Raw genomic sequence first — 15,080 nt, 5'->3', positions numbered from 1 at the left:
ATGGCAATTAATTTTAGAGCTGCACTGGACCTTCAATAGTCTTTTAGAATTCCATCAAATTATCTCTTTTTTTGTTTTTTTTATTTGCTGTTAATGTGATAGCCCAAATGACTGCAAATCATGGCTTCAAAAAGTCTTTTTGTTGTTGTTTTATTAAAGAGCAAAATGTAAACAAACACACACATACAGATGGCCAGTTGAAGTCACAATTATTAGCCCTTTTGTGAATTTTTGTTTTCTTTTTTTTTTTATATTTCCCAAATGATGATTTAAACAGAGCAAGGGATTTTTCACAGTATTTGCTATAATATTTTCCTCTGCAGAAACTCTTATTTGTTTTATTTCAGCTAGAATAAAAGCAGGTTTTCTACCCATTTAAGGTCATTATTTGCGCTCATAAGCTATTTTTTTTTCTAAAGAAAAAAAAACATTGTTATATAATAACTTGCCTAATTACCCTAACTTGCCTAGTTTACCTTATTAATCTAACCTTTAAGCTCAATACTAGTGTCTGAAAAATATCTAGTCAAACATTATTTACTGTCATCATGGCAAAGATAAAATAAATCAGTTATGAGAAATGAGTTATTAAAACTATTGTGTTATGTAAACAGAAATTGGAAAAAATACACAAGAGCTAATAATTTAGGGGGGCTAACAATTTTGATTTCAACTATAGGCTTTTTAAAAATGATGCAAGAAAGCACATTTTCAAAGATAAAATATGAACAAACAGACAAAAAAAATTGTAGCTAATTATACAAGTTAAATGATTTACACCATGAAATAATTTTACATGCAATATACTTATCAGATATATACCGCTGAAGCCCCCTGTTACCCCCCCCCCCCCCCCCCCAATTTCTGTTTAACGGAGAGAACATTTTCTTCAACACATTTCTAAACATAATAGTTTTAATAACTCATTTCTAATAACTGATTAAATTTATCTTTGAAATGATGACAGTAAATAATATTTGACTAGATATTTTTTCAAGACACTTCTATACAGCTTAAAGTGACATTTAAAGGCTTAATTAGGTTAACTAGGCAGGTTAGGGTAATTAAGCAAGTTGTATAATGATGGTTTGTTCTGTACACTATCAAAAAATATATATAGCTTAAAGGGACTAATAATATGACCTTAAAAAAGAATAAAACTGCTTTTATTCTAGCCAAAATAAAACAAATATAAGACTTTCTCCAGAAGAAAAAATACTATCAGACATACTGTGAAAATTTCCTTGCTCTGTTAAACATCATTTGGGAAATATTTAAAAAGAAAAAGAATTTAAAGGGGGCCAATAATACTGAATTCAACTGTATGAATCAAAATAGCACAATATAAATCAAAATCCTTTCTTAAAACAAAACGTAAGGATGTTTTTCTGAAAATTTACATTTATGGATGTAAAGTTTAGTCATAAAAAGCAATACATTAATAACAAATTTACAATGAGAAGGATCTAAGTTCAGAGAGTAATCAAAGAATTACAATTTGGGGATACAAAAGTTTAAAAAGAAGGGTTTTTTAATGAATTTGCGTCAAATGAGTACAAAATGAGCATTTAGGGGATATATATATATTGTTATTAAATGTATACAGTATGTAGGTTTTATATAGGCTACACACACTGTAAATGTCAATGCCTTGTTGATGCGTGACATTTATATAAATTGTTGTAAACTGTTCATAAACAAATTCATTCATTTTCTTGTCGGCTTAGTCCCTTTATTAATCCAGGGTTGCCACAGCGGAATGAACCACCAACTTAACCAGCAAGTTTTTACGCAGCGGATGCCCTTCCAGCTACAACCCATCTCTGGGAAACACCCACACACACATTCACATACACTATGGACAATTTAGCCCACCCAATTCACCTGTACCGCATGTCTTTGGACTGTGGGGGAAACCGGAGCACCCGGAGGAAACTTACGCGAAGGCAGGGAGAACATGCAAACTCCACACAGAAACACCAACTGAGCCGAGGTTCGAACCAGCGACCCAGCGACCTTCTTGCTGTGAGGCGACAGCACTACCTACTGCACCACTGCCTCGCTCATAAACAAATTAAACAAATTATATATAGTGACAGCCCTGTGTAAATACTGAAAAAAGACTATCGCAAAATAGCAATAACATGCAACCATAGTTTTTGTCCGATGCAGCAACAGCAGGTGAATCCCAATAGTATCTAGATGCATGATTGACCCGCTGCTGCCTCCTCGTCGCTTATTTTGTACATCCAAAGATGTGTAGCCGGCTACATATTATCTAACCAACCTTCTGTCTCGCTACAAACCAACTCGCTCTTTAAGATCTCAAAATTCAGGGCTTCTGGTAGTACCTAGAATAGCAAAATCAAGTAAAGGAGGTCGAGCCTTCTCTTTCATGGCTCCTACACTCTGGAATAGCCTTCCTGATAACGTCCGAGGCTCAGACACACTCTCCCAGTTCAAAACTAGATTAAAGACCTATCTGTTTAGTAAAGCATACACTCAATGCATCACCTAGCGGGTTCCACACTGGCTTCTACATCTTGCTTATATACACTATGAACAGCAGCTACGCTAATTATTTTCTTTATTCACTATTTTCTCCTGGGATACTCATCCCGAGGTCCTCAGATTATGCGGAGTCACTGATTGGATCCAAGAACAGCGACGTGATGATCCCAAGGATTCCATATCCGGGACCAGGCCATATCCTGAGCTGCTGCTGCGCTGATGGTCGTGGGGAGTGGAGAACATGAGTCTGATTCCAGCGACGCTCCAGGGACAGACGAGTCTTCGCTGAGGCTATCTTCCAGCCTAAACCACGACGAATGAAGTTCTGCACTAGACTTTTGGCCAGCGGAGAAATTAAAATGGTCGTGCCCAACTGAGTATGGTTCTCTCAAGGTTTTTTTTCTTCACTCCCATCAGGTGAAGTTTTTTTTCCCTCTCCGCTGTTGCCACTGCCTCGCATGGTTCAGGATTGGTAGAGCTACGCATCGATGAATTGGCTCTTCAGTGTTTGAACTCTCAGTAATGATTAAATCACACTGAACTGAGCTAAACTGAACTGAACTGAACTTAAACACTAAAACCTGAACCACACTGTTCCAGTTACTGAACCACACAGTACCAGTTACTATGACCATTTATGTGAAGCTGCTTTGACACAATCTACATTGTAAAAGCGCTATACAAATAAAGCTGAATTGAATAAAGCTGAATTGAATTGAACATATTATAATGATATATGCTTAGTAAAGGTGTATGAAACAACACACACAGAATAAACTGTGTTCCCGTGTTGCTAGATTAAACGCCTAGCCCTTTAATCTTTAAACGGCTTTCTTATGTTCATCCTCTAGGAGACGCTGTGCAGTCATCCGGGTTCCCGACCCTCTCGTTCCGCCCATTTCACCGGAAGAAAATCCGCATCGCCCCCTTTCGCTTCCTCTTTCCGTCAACGGAGTTTAGGTATGGGAAACAATCTTCTGTCTCTCCGTTCAATCTAAATACAATCACCATTTAAAGTTCATCATCCATACATCTAACAGCCCTTATAGTGTCGCCACACTAGTCACGAACTCTTCTGTGCCGTTCGCGTCTCTTAGTAGTGTAAAGCGTGTGTGATATTGCTGATAGAAGTGTTGATGCTTATCCGGTCTGGTGTTGTGGCCTAAAGCGCCGGGCGTCCTGCAACGACCACCTGGATGCTTATTTAAACGAGCTTTTTTCCTTTATACACGTGCTTAAGTTATTTATTATGTATCGTTTTTAATTGTACGAGTCGCCATAGTGGAAAACTGAACCACGCAAACTACTAACATTAGCATTAATAACAGCGGCTGTCACCGCACTAGAGATGTAATGGTGTAAGATGAAAGTTCCGTCAGCTTTCATTGACTCGAACTCTATAACAATGTTTTATTCATACATTAACTTTATAAATAAGATGCTGAGGAAAAATTTAACTTGAAAACTTGTGCCTTTTCTTGAGCATCTTTTACTGCATGTCCCATACGTTTAAATGTGACAGGTCAGTCTGCATGTGTTTGTGAATGTGACATTCACATGTTTTATTAAATGACAAGTATTTTAAATTGCCAAGAGCAAAAACACCTTGCTCTGTTAAACTAATTTGAGCTTATCACACCATTTACATGTGAAAACGTGCTAAAGGTTTAAATGTGTCATTGTTTCTGCAGGCCGCAATGGGACGTGTGATCAGGGGACAGAGAAAAGGTGCGGGCTCCGTCTTCAAAGCCCATGTCAAGCACAGAAAAGGTGCTGCTAAACTCCGTCATATTGACTTCGCTGAACGCCATGGCTACATCAAGGGAATCGTGAAGGTAAAAGTTGAAAACGTCTAATTCAACACCTGCTACTAAGATGTGTTTTAAGGCTCTGATGTGTTTTAAGTGGCTTTCCAAATTAAGGTAAAGTTGGTTTTATATTTGCTCAGTCATTCAGTGACCGCTCCTTATGTTGTTTACTAAATTGACTGAAATAACATGCAAGTGTGACTTCAAAACAACATCAGCACCATTTAACTGACTGAACAATGTTGTACTTTGATAGTCATCAGCTGCTAATAAGATTTCACTATTTAGAATATGCAATGAATACTTTATTGAAATTATTTTATTAATGATAAAGTCAAAATGTGTGAATATAAACCAACTTTACCATGTTTTCCAACTCTTCCAGAGGTAGAGAGAGGCTTTTGGCTGGATTGCTTTTGTGGTGTAAATGCTCATTTGGGTAAATGCAATCATAAGCTAAAATGTTTAATTGAAAATAATAAAATATTGGTGTCAGCTGGATTACTTAATGCAGGTATTATTGCACCATATTGTGTGTTAGTGCTTCTTTAAATGAAGCTCTCTGATGCAGGGTATCTGCGGGCTTTTAAAGTCTTAATATGTCTTAAATTTCAAAAACAAAATGTTAGGCCTTTATTTCTTAAATTCACTGAAATATTGTGGTGTATGTCTTAACTAATTTCAACAGGTCTTAATTTTCCTCTGTCCAAATAAAGCTACCCAATCGGTCCAACATTCATCCAGTCATCAACAAAATATCTTAATAAAATCAGGGGGGAAAAAACTAATTCCACATTTCATCATGATAATAACAGCAATTTACCCCATTACCCGTTATCTTGCATTCATACATTAACTATTTTCAGAAGTAAGGACAAGTTGACATATTTATAAATAGACATGTTTATAACAGACATGCATTAGGTTGAATAGAAGTTATACTCAATCAAGAGAAGTTGTACTCAGTCAATTTGGACCAAAAGCCAACAAATATTTATTTTTGTTTATTTATGTAATTGCCTCCATAATAAATATACTTTTAGCCATGTTGAACTTGTCATTAAAAAAAGAAAAAATATATTATGTTAAAAATGGTATACAACTAGAGTTTTCTTCTTTTGACACATTCAAGTAGGTCGCTAAGAAATAACTACACTTCTCCAGTCTCTTTGTGTCGGAGCCCTGCGACATACCCACTTGGTCACGTGACTCACTTTAATAAAAATTCTTTCCCACAGGAGTGTTGGTAAACACCATTGCACCCTGGAGAAAAAAAAATAGTATTAATGACTTCTGCACTAAACAAATGAATTTGCACTAAAGATTAAAGTAAAGAACTGTTCGGGTGCCAGACAGAATTAAAACCTGTCTATATATATATATACACACGTTATCAGATTATGCACAATTACCCCAAATAACGTTATTAGCAGCAGAGACAAGCCATTGGTTACACACAAAATGAAGTGGAATAAATTATCAAACAAGATTCAATTCAACTCAGGTCATATTTCTTAACCAAAAGTGACAACAACAAAACACAAGAAATATTCAATTAGCATCTTGTAACAGCGAAGACTTAAAACAGTCCAGTCCAGATCAAAAACAAAACACAAAAATAAATAAGCGTCAACAAGCAAAACAAAAATTACCCCAATTGTATTATTTAAAAAAAAAACAACACAAAGAGGGGAAATCAAAATCTATACTCACACAAGGGAATTGAGTGTGTTGTGCAATTGTCTGTGGAAACTAGTTTTAATAGTAGATTTTAGCTCACAACAGATGACTTGTCCTCCGAAGGATAACGTTACGATGATTTGAGATGAAGATCATAGACTTAAGCGAAGCAGATTCAGGAAGACTACTACTCACGGAGACAACGTCCAGGCAACCCAAGATTTTTGTCAACAACTCTGCGGAAGTTATGGTGGTCTGCGCCTGGAGATACGAGTCAAAACCCCTCCGCAAACGATCCAGCAAGAGAACCCACAGTGCAGATTGGTACCGTTGCTCCCCAACAAACACTTGGATCACCTTTTTCAGGACGCCCCGCTATTCTGCACGTCGCGTCCTTATGCACACTGGCTCCACCTTCACTTCCGCTCAGACCACCTTCCTCCAACCACACAACCCGCCACCAAACACCTTGTCACTTCCGTTTTTATTGGAAACAGATTCCATCTGCCCCCACAACGTCATTCATTTCGGTGTTCACAATTAGTGCGTTTGTTTAAATTGTGCGGTCCATTCAGAGATCGTCACTATATATATATATATATATATATATATATATATATATATATATATATATAAACTTTTTGTGTGTGTGCGCGCCAAGTCTAAAATCTCTTTATAATGTTCTTTAAAGTGTCTTAAAAAGTCTTAAATTTGACTTGATGAAACCTGCAGAAACCCTGCAATGTTAGTTCAGCATCTAATGTGCTAAAATGACATTCATTCACCATATAACATGTTGCATATGATGTTCTGTTACTAGTTGTTTCCAACACAAACCCACAGCATTTTCAGTCTGTCAGGGCAGGGGAAAAGCTTCTCTTTTAAATCACTTTTTCTCGTCTTTCATTAAAGTTTAAAGGGATAGTTCACCCCAAAATCTAAATGATCTCCTTTACTCATTCTTACTCATCTTCTAAACATGTTTGAGTTTTTTTTCTCTCTATTGAACACTAAACATGTTAGTAATATACTTAAATGTTGGAAACCCGCAGCCATTGACTTGCCTATCTTTTTTTTTTTTGTTTCTTCTATAAATGTCTGACACTGCTGGCTTCCAACGTTCTTCGGATTATCTTGTTTTGCTTTCAACAGAAAAAATAAATTCCCAAAATTTTACAGAAATTTAATTTGAGGTAAACTTTTATTAGCTGTTTGTTTAGAGCCAACCCTCAGAGAAATGTATGTTTCTTCATTTAACCAGATAAAAAAAAACCTTTAGATCAAGATCTTATTTACAAGGGTGACCTGGCCAAGAGGTCCGCAACACACAACTTATGAAAAAGAAATGAATAATAAATAGAAAATGAAGATAATATTAAATACGATTTAGTTGTTTAACTAAATCAAGAAGGGTTACAAAAAAGTCTGATTCAAATGGCTTGTGCTTGAGATCTGATCAACCCAAATGCATCTTAACAGCAGCTGTGAACTGCTCCCTACAAAGGGGAACTTACAAAGGACTCTACTTTCTCCTGCAGGACATCATTCATGACCCCGGCCGTGGAGCTCCTCTGGCTAAGGTGATGTTTCGTGACCCTTACCGCTTCAAGAAGAGGACCGAGCTGTTCATCGCAGCTGAAGGAATCCACACCGGCCAGTTCATCTACTGCGGCAAGAAAGGTAATGCACTTCAGGATGACAGTAGAGTAGGCAGATGTCCAGCGGTGGGTGTGTGTGTGTGTGTGTGTGTGTGTGTGTGTGTGTGTGTGTGTGTGTGTGTGCGTGTGCGTGTGCGTGTGCGTGCATGCATGTATTGACCAGAGACTGTGTTTGGCTTGCTGCAGCCCAGCTGAACATTGGCAATGTGCTTCCCGTTGGCACCATGCCTGAGGGCACCATAGTCTGCTGTCTGGAGGAGAAGCCTGGAGACAGAGGCAAACTGGCTCGCGCATCCGGAAACTACGCCACCGTTATTTCCCACAATCCCGAGACCAAGAAATCCAGAGTGAAGCTTCCGTCTGGATCCAAGAAGGTCATCTCTTCTGCAAACAGAGCCGTTGTTGGTAAGCAGAAGTGCTTGGAGGACTTGACAATCTGTTGATCATGATCTGTTTGATCAATCATGTTGATTTCATGGTGATAATAATCCAGATTAATATTTGTGCAAAATGCTCCAAGATGAAAAGGTTATTAGGCATTAGAATAAGTGTAACACAGCTTCATTTTTACTGTAATGTAGAGGGTATAAGACTCTTCTGTTTCTTTTTTCTGAGCAAAACATACAACTTTTTTCTGTCTTGATTTACAGAACGTAAATCAGGGTGTCTGCCGAGTCTTGGGAGTCTTTTTTTTTTTTTTTTTTAGCCTTTAAAAAGTCCTAAATTCACTGAAATATTGTTTTGTAGGTCTTCAACAATTTTAAAAGGGTCCTAATTTTGCTGTCCAAGTAAAGCTACTTAATCAGGCCGACATCCATCCACTGACCAACAATACATCCCAGTAAAACCTTATACAATTCTAAAAAACTAAATACAATTCACATTTGATTAGACATTTTTGCAGCAAACTCCCCAAATTAAATTCCCTAATCAGCTAAAAAATAAAAAAAATTACACGATTCCTCATGACCCCGGGCTATTAGGAAAGAATCCCAGTCTTTAACCTTGTATAAAGTCTAAAATTTCATTCTTAATGGTCTCAAAGGGGTCTTGAAGTGTTGTATTTGGCTTGATGAAACCTGCAGAAACCCTGGTATTTTATATATAATCATCATCTTTGCCTGGCATGTTCACGGAGTCATTTGATCATATGTTAAAACAGGTTCCCAGGCAATAGGCCCAAGTCTGTTTGTTGTTTAATTTTGGAAAATGCCACTCTGAGATTTTCCTTCATGTTCAGTTGTGTCCTGTATTTTTTTTAATGTTGGTGAGTGCTGTAATGGTGTCAGTTTAACTTGGAGTCTGCTGCATCTGATGCTATTGCAGAGCTTTAATATAACTGAATCACCCCTGTGGTTGCAAAAATCGAAAGTTTAATGGCTTTTTATTTGCTTTTTTATGTAACTTATTTTTTTTTTCTTCTGTAGGTTAATTTACTAGTTTATTTGCTGCACATTGTCCTGCAACCCCCACTTTAGGAACCAGTGTGTTAAAAGACAGCTCAAAGATCACTGTGGAACCCTAAAATACTTATTCATTGTCATTTTAAATCCTTCTACTTTATTATTGTTTTTACATTAATTATGATGCAGTGAAGGTGGAATGTATTTCATATTTATTTATTGATCTATTTTTTGTTGGGTTATTTGAAATTACGTTAACTTGAGTTTAATGTTTCTTATTAATGACTTTATAAATGAAGTCAAAGTCTTCAGGCTTGGTTCTTTTTCTTTATGTTTGTCATACAGAGCTTTATGACTGGTGATTTCAAGTTTGAGAACACTTGTGGATCTGGTCTATAGTACAGGGCTTGTCATTTGAACAAAATACACACATTTACGCTCTAGAAAAGGCATGCTGGTTTCACATGGCAAACCTGAGATTAAGAGTTTAAGTAAAAATGTACATTATAATCATTCAACAAACTTTATGTATTTAGTGAAACCTGGAAGTGTTTAAGAAGCTGAAGTTTACTGTGTTTTTGTGAAGGTGTTGTTGCTGGTGGTGGTCGTATTGACAAACCCATCCTGAAGGCAGGACGTGCTTACCACAAATACAAGGCCAAGAGAAACTGCTGGCCTCGTGTCCGTGGTGTGGCTATGAACGTAAGCACATTTCATGTATTATTACAGGTCAAGTTAGTTTCTGATTTAAAGCCGTATATGCTGATTTTAAAAATCTGGTCCTCCTGCAGCCTGTTGAGCATCCCTTCGGTGGTGGTAACCATCAGCACATTGGTAAACCCTCAACCATCAGGAGAGATGCGCCCGCTGGACGCAAGGTCGGTCTCATCGCTGCCCGTCGTACTGGCAGACTGCGAGGAACAAAGACCGTCCAGGACAAAGAAAACTAATCTGTATCTTCATAATAAAATGTGTCCCAACAAATTTCACTTGTCTGGTGACTTTATCAGTACACTCGCATCATTTAAGCGCTGGTGTGGATACAATTATGATAAAGTTAATCAAATCATACATGGTAAACTCATCATGAAAGACCATTAAATGTTTTTTTTTTTAAATAGTAGATCTGAAAGTAGCTGTCACACTCTGATCATTTAATCACTCATACAAAAAGTTAGCACCATTCAACACTATGAATTAAAGAATTGTGGGAACTGTGTATTCAAACTTGCGCTGTTCTCAGTTTCAAATCCTCCATTGGTCCTACTGAACAAGTCGCAGTCTTAAGTAATGACAGCAACTTTGATTATTTAAATTGCATACATTCCAGACAAGAAGACGTTTTAGTGTAGTTTCTGCAATTAGTTTACCTGGACTCGCACTCAACATTTCCTGCCCAAAAGAAAAAAAACTCCATGCAGTGTTTAAAATCAGCCCAATGGACATCCAGAAAGTGGCGGGTGATCTGTGAGCTCTGCTGCACACTAAGGGAAGTGCAGATAAGGTGTAGAAATCCTTAAGTGTTTGCATTGTTTTGTGTATTTTCTACTAAAATGACTGGTATAGTAATGGTTCTTCCGTTAGTGTAAACACTGAGCCTAATTTAAGCTCTGTTGGGTTTTAATATCTTTTCCTAAAATTCAGACAGGATCACTGAATTTATATAAAAAAAAAAATAAAAAAAAATGCACGTTCATGAAATGCATCAGGCTGCTCTTAAAATAGCTTCATAAATATGAGGACAGTCCAGAACTGCACCCAAACTTGGTTTAGAATTTAATCAAATTCCTTGTAATTAGACACATTAAGGGACAGTACACCCAAAATTGAACATTCACTCCTTATTTAAATGATTGCAATCTTTTGGGACTTTTTTTTTTTCAGAACAGCACTAAACATCCATAGTAGGAAAAGCTTAGTTTGAAAGTCAATGATTAGCTTTCATTTAAAAGTTAATTCATTCTTTAAAATATCTTTTCTCTAAAACGGGTGCCCAAACTCAGTCTGGAGGGCCAGTGTCCTGTAGAATTTAGTTCCAACACCAATTAAGACACCCGAACCAGCTATTCAAGTTGGTATACTTGAAACTTCCATTCAGGTGTGTTGAGGGAAGTTTGAGCTTAACCTCTGCAGAGTTTTGCTCGAACCCTAATCAAACACAGCTAATGCAACTGATTAAGATTCTTGTAAATACTCCATTATTTGGATCAGCTTTGCTTGCCCTAGAAAAACAGGTTGGAATTGGAGGGTAGCAAATGACAATTTTATTTTTGTCTGAACCAGTACTTTAAATGAGTATTGAAAATATTGCCATTAGGCATGGGCCTGTATGAGATTCTGACAGTATAACCTTGGATAAAAATAAAAATCACAGTATTGTGCTCACTTTTTCCCCTTTTTGAAAAAAAAATATATATATTAATTTTGTTTTGAAAGATTTATATTTTGGAGCAGTAAACATGTCAGGCTAAATAATTCAAATGAATCACTAACTTCTGCTGTCTTTGTTTCAAAAAGAGAGATTTCTTTACCACTTAAAATGGCATCTTTGGATATATATTTTTTTCTGCTGGAGATAATGTCCTAAAAAAAAAAAAAATGTAAATACAAAATCTTACAAATACCTTAGGAGATATTTTACAGAAATTTTTGGCAGTTTTAAAACCTTGACTTTTCCAAACCGCGGTATACCTTGAAAAGGGTTATCGTCCCATGCCTAACTGCCATTCCCCTAGGCAAGGGGTGCCCAAACTTGGTCCTAAAGGCCCGGTGTCCTGCAAAGTTTAGCTCCAACCTCCTTCAACACACCTGCCTGGAAGTTTCTAGTACACCTGGAAAGAGCTTGATTAGCTGGTTCAGGTATGTTTAATTGGGGTTGGAACTAAAATAAGCAGGACACCGGCCCTCCAGGACCGAGTTTGGGCACCCCTGCCCAAGGCGGTAAGTGCTTTGTTTCAGTATTATCAGAAGTTCCTTATGAACGCAAGTTTTGCTTTAACATTTCAGGCTAATGAACTCACGGTTGTCAAAACTCACACCGAGACACATTGTTTCCAGATTTCTTTTCTTTATTCTCGAAGGGCGCAATGCTTTTCTCTAATATTTCTGTGCACAAAAACCTCACAAAGTGAAAGTCAACGTTGTGACTGTGGCTTCAGAATTCAGCGTCACATCATGGCCAAAACAAAAGTCGGCAAAAAACAGGGCGAAGAACTCTGTACAGTCAATAATCTTTAAAAATAACACAAGGACAAAAATGTTCCTCTTAAATCAAATTCTATTTTTCTTTTAGTGAAATACAACAAAATAAATTCTATAAAATAAAACAGCAAAATATTTAAATATATGATGGGCAGAATATTTTCATTTGCAGGAGTATTTGGTATTTTTCCAACAAAATCCAAGGAAAAAAAAAAAGCATTCAAGTTACCAATTAAATACATACAGTATCTACCGATGTTTACTCCTTTAAATCCAAGAGACTTTACTAACTGAAGTTGCAACATGACTAACCAGCAGTTATTTTATTCTTTTATGTTATGGTACAACCCTGCTTTTATGTTCACTCTCCTTAAATGAAGAATCCCCAGAACAGGCCTCTATTTGAATACACGAATGTGAACAGGGATCACGAAGTCGGGCGGCCGTCTAAATTTGCCAGGAGTTCATCTGTCCGACGCGAGCATCGAGACAAATAAGCCAAACGAGTTCTGTCCCCTAATGCTCCAGGCAGAAACTGTTGCATATATTTTCTCTCGTTCTAAAATTCCTATCGTCAAAACTTAAGCGTTTATCCCACCAAACAAAGCGACAGCCAAATATTTATCCGAGGAAACGTGTGCAATTGTAAAGCCACTTATTTCTTACATTGCTTCGAAAACATCAAATCTAGAAGAGCGTATGGAAGGAGGGAGGACCAAACAGAAAGGTTCTTCCCGGTTGCTGTGGACCAAAAAAAGAAAAAATAATGGCGGAACTGCCTTCGGCTATACTAGTTTGATGTGAAGCCATGCTAAGATGTTACAGCGTGTCAGCTGGAGTCTTCAAATTATTGAATTATTACCAGAAAAAGAAAGAAAGAAAGAAAAAGGCAATAGGAATTTCCAGAATAAAGTTGCATCAGCACCCCATTCACATCAACGAAACGTCAAGATCATCACCCAACCGTCCCATCGTTCACAAACTATGGCCAACTCTCGCTCACGAGGCGCCACAGCCGGTTAAGCTTTGACATGAATATAATGTATGATCAAAAGCAGAATGACCCAAACGGCCCAAACCTTACTACTGAGCATGGGATAAAACAGGGATTATTTTTTTTGTCTTTCACCGTAGTATTTGTATCTTTTTTTTTTTGTAGTTTTTTTTTTGTTTGTTTTTTTCAGTTGGTTTTGATAAATCTGCAGTCTCTCAACAGCATCACACGCGCTGTTGCTTTTGAACAGTCAAAACATTAACATAGTATGTACACCTCTGTCACGAGACAAGTGCATCAGGCCCGGTTTATTATTACAAACAATATGCAGAGTCCACCGCGAGTTAGACTTTTGACAGTTAATGCTCCGCTCCAGGGTTAGAGATTGAGGGAAGCTGGATGTTCTGGAGTGGAGCAGGATGGAGGGGCCTGGTCTTGCTCTGGACTGGAGACTCCTGCTGGAGATCTCAGATGGAGGACAGTGGGACAGCGTGCTGTTAGTCTTTAGTCTGGCTGGGCTGAGGCGTCTCCTCGGGGGGCTCCCAGTTCTCTTGTGCTCGTGGGCCGGGACGCTGAGGGTTGTTGACGTGCTGTGCGGCGGGGCCAGTGTAGGGCTGCGTATGCGGGAGGTTATTCTGCTGGGAACAACAATGACAGATGATTACCTGACAGATCACATTAAACATCCTATCTGCTTTGCAAGTATAGTTGTTGAACATGGGCTGGTGTGATGCATTTCATCAGTGCACTTCAGCATTCAGTGCAACTAATACATCTATACACAGTTGTGGTCCAACTTATTGGCAGAGCTACTTTCACACAGGGAAAACATGCTGTATTGTTTAATAAAGTAAAAGATCAAACTAAAATAGATAGAGAATAGATCATTTGATAATTTATAGATAATAACATAAATTATTCAGTGCAAAGTTTAAAAAAAATTTAAGGGTCACGAAACACAAAAACAAGTTTTTTAGATGTTGTCGATCATATACATGTCCCACGCTGCTAAAAACACTATTAGGACACATATCTCATGTTGCTCGGAGCAAATTTGTTCTTCCAATTTGAAAATAAATTTTGAAGATACATCAAGGCAATCAGATCCTTGTGTAAATTCCAGTGTGGAGGTTGGCTGTCTGTACCGGCCAGTACAAAGTGACGTCATTGAGTTTTCAGCATTGATTCATGAGGAAGACTTTGTTTTAACCAATCAGTGCACTCTATTGTGAATGAGATGCAACTTCATTAATATGCATGATCAAGCTTAGAAGACTTCATTTACCTGTTACAGTGTTCAGAGACCCCACGTTGTGTTACCAACCGTATTTCAAACAAGTAGAAGAATCGTTCGGAGTCATGTGTCGAAATAACGGTTTTGTATCCATTTCCCCGCGATGAGAGCACTGATCACTTGTGGACCCACATGTGTGGATTACGGTGGTCTGCTGACATGTGACACAAAGATGTTTGCAAGGAACATTTTTTACCCGAGAGCTTTTCAAATGTGGAAATGGTGAAAGCCGCATTTGCGACTCATCTTAAAAAAAGACTTTGTTTCAGTAGGTGTTGATTGTTGTGTCTCTTCAGACTGGGTAAGTGTGATAAATGCTCTTTATTTGTATATTCAGATGGCAAAGTTAGTCGGTATTATCAGTGGGACTCTTTCAGTTTTTAAAGACATACCTTAGTCAGAATGATTTAGTTACTACGTTTACTGTAATATCACTACAATACTATGGACTGAAAATCCTCCAACCACACAACCATTCAAAAAGACACCGAACAAAGCGTTTTCAGTGCATAATAATATTGTTGTAATATC

The 15,080-nt window shown here is 37.6% G+C and overlaps 2 protein-coding genes across 18 annotated transcripts in view; one reads left to right on the top strand and one right to left on the bottom strand.

Annotated features, from left to right (window-relative positions):
- The first annotated feature begins 3,448 nt into the window (after positions 1–3,448).
- rpl8 (ribosomal protein L8) lies at positions 3,449–10,044 on the top strand. 2 transcript variants are annotated; one of them, XM_087266251.1, is made up of 6 exons: positions 3,449–4,033; positions 4,203–4,346; positions 7,538–7,679; positions 7,844–8,062; positions 9,647–9,762; positions 9,852–10,044. In XM_087266251.1, exons 2-6 carry the CDS (start codon positions 4,209–4,211, stop codon positions 10,008–10,010), a joined length of 774 nt encoding a protein of 257 aa, XP_087122377.1. In that variant the 5' UTR covers positions 3,449–4,033; positions 4,203–4,208; the 3' UTR covers positions 10,011–10,044.
- A 2,063-nt stretch (positions 10,045–12,107) lies between these two features.
- Positions 12,108–15,080, bottom strand: part of usp9 (ubiquitin specific peptidase 9) — a 59,969-nt gene continuing 56,996 nt past the window's right edge. For 8 of the 16 annotated variants that reach the window (XM_087266942.1, XM_087266950.1, XM_087266946.1 and 5 more), the window contains one exon: positions 12,108–13,893. In XM_087266942.1, the coding sequence (XP_087123068.1) occupies positions 13,753–13,893 (141 nt within the window). In that variant the 3' untranslated portion in view covers positions 12,108–13,752. 16 annotated transcript variants of the gene reach the window in all.

Source organism: Danio rerio, chromosome 9, assembly GCF_052040795.2.
Source record: "Danio rerio strain M-AB ecotype USA chromosome 9, GRCz13ab, whole genome shotgun sequence".
Classification (NCBI taxonomy): domain Eukaryota; kingdom Metazoa; phylum Chordata; class Actinopteri; order Cypriniformes; family Danionidae; genus Danio; species Danio rerio.
This window is presented reverse-complemented; position numbering and strand designations above follow the sequence as displayed.

Coding starts and splice junctions, on each gene's coding strand:
- rpl8 (XM_087266251.1), top strand. CDS start 4,209: ATGGGACGTGTGATCAGGGGACAGAGAAAAGGTGCGGGCTCCGTCTTC. Junction 4,347..7,537: donor ACATCAAGGGAATCGTGAAG/GTAAAAGTTGAA, acceptor TTTCTCCTGCAG/GACATCATTCATGACCCCGG. Junction 7,680..7,843: donor CATCTACTGCGGCAAGAAAG/GTAATGCACTTC, acceptor GGCTTGCTGCAG/CCCAGCTGAACATTGGCAAT.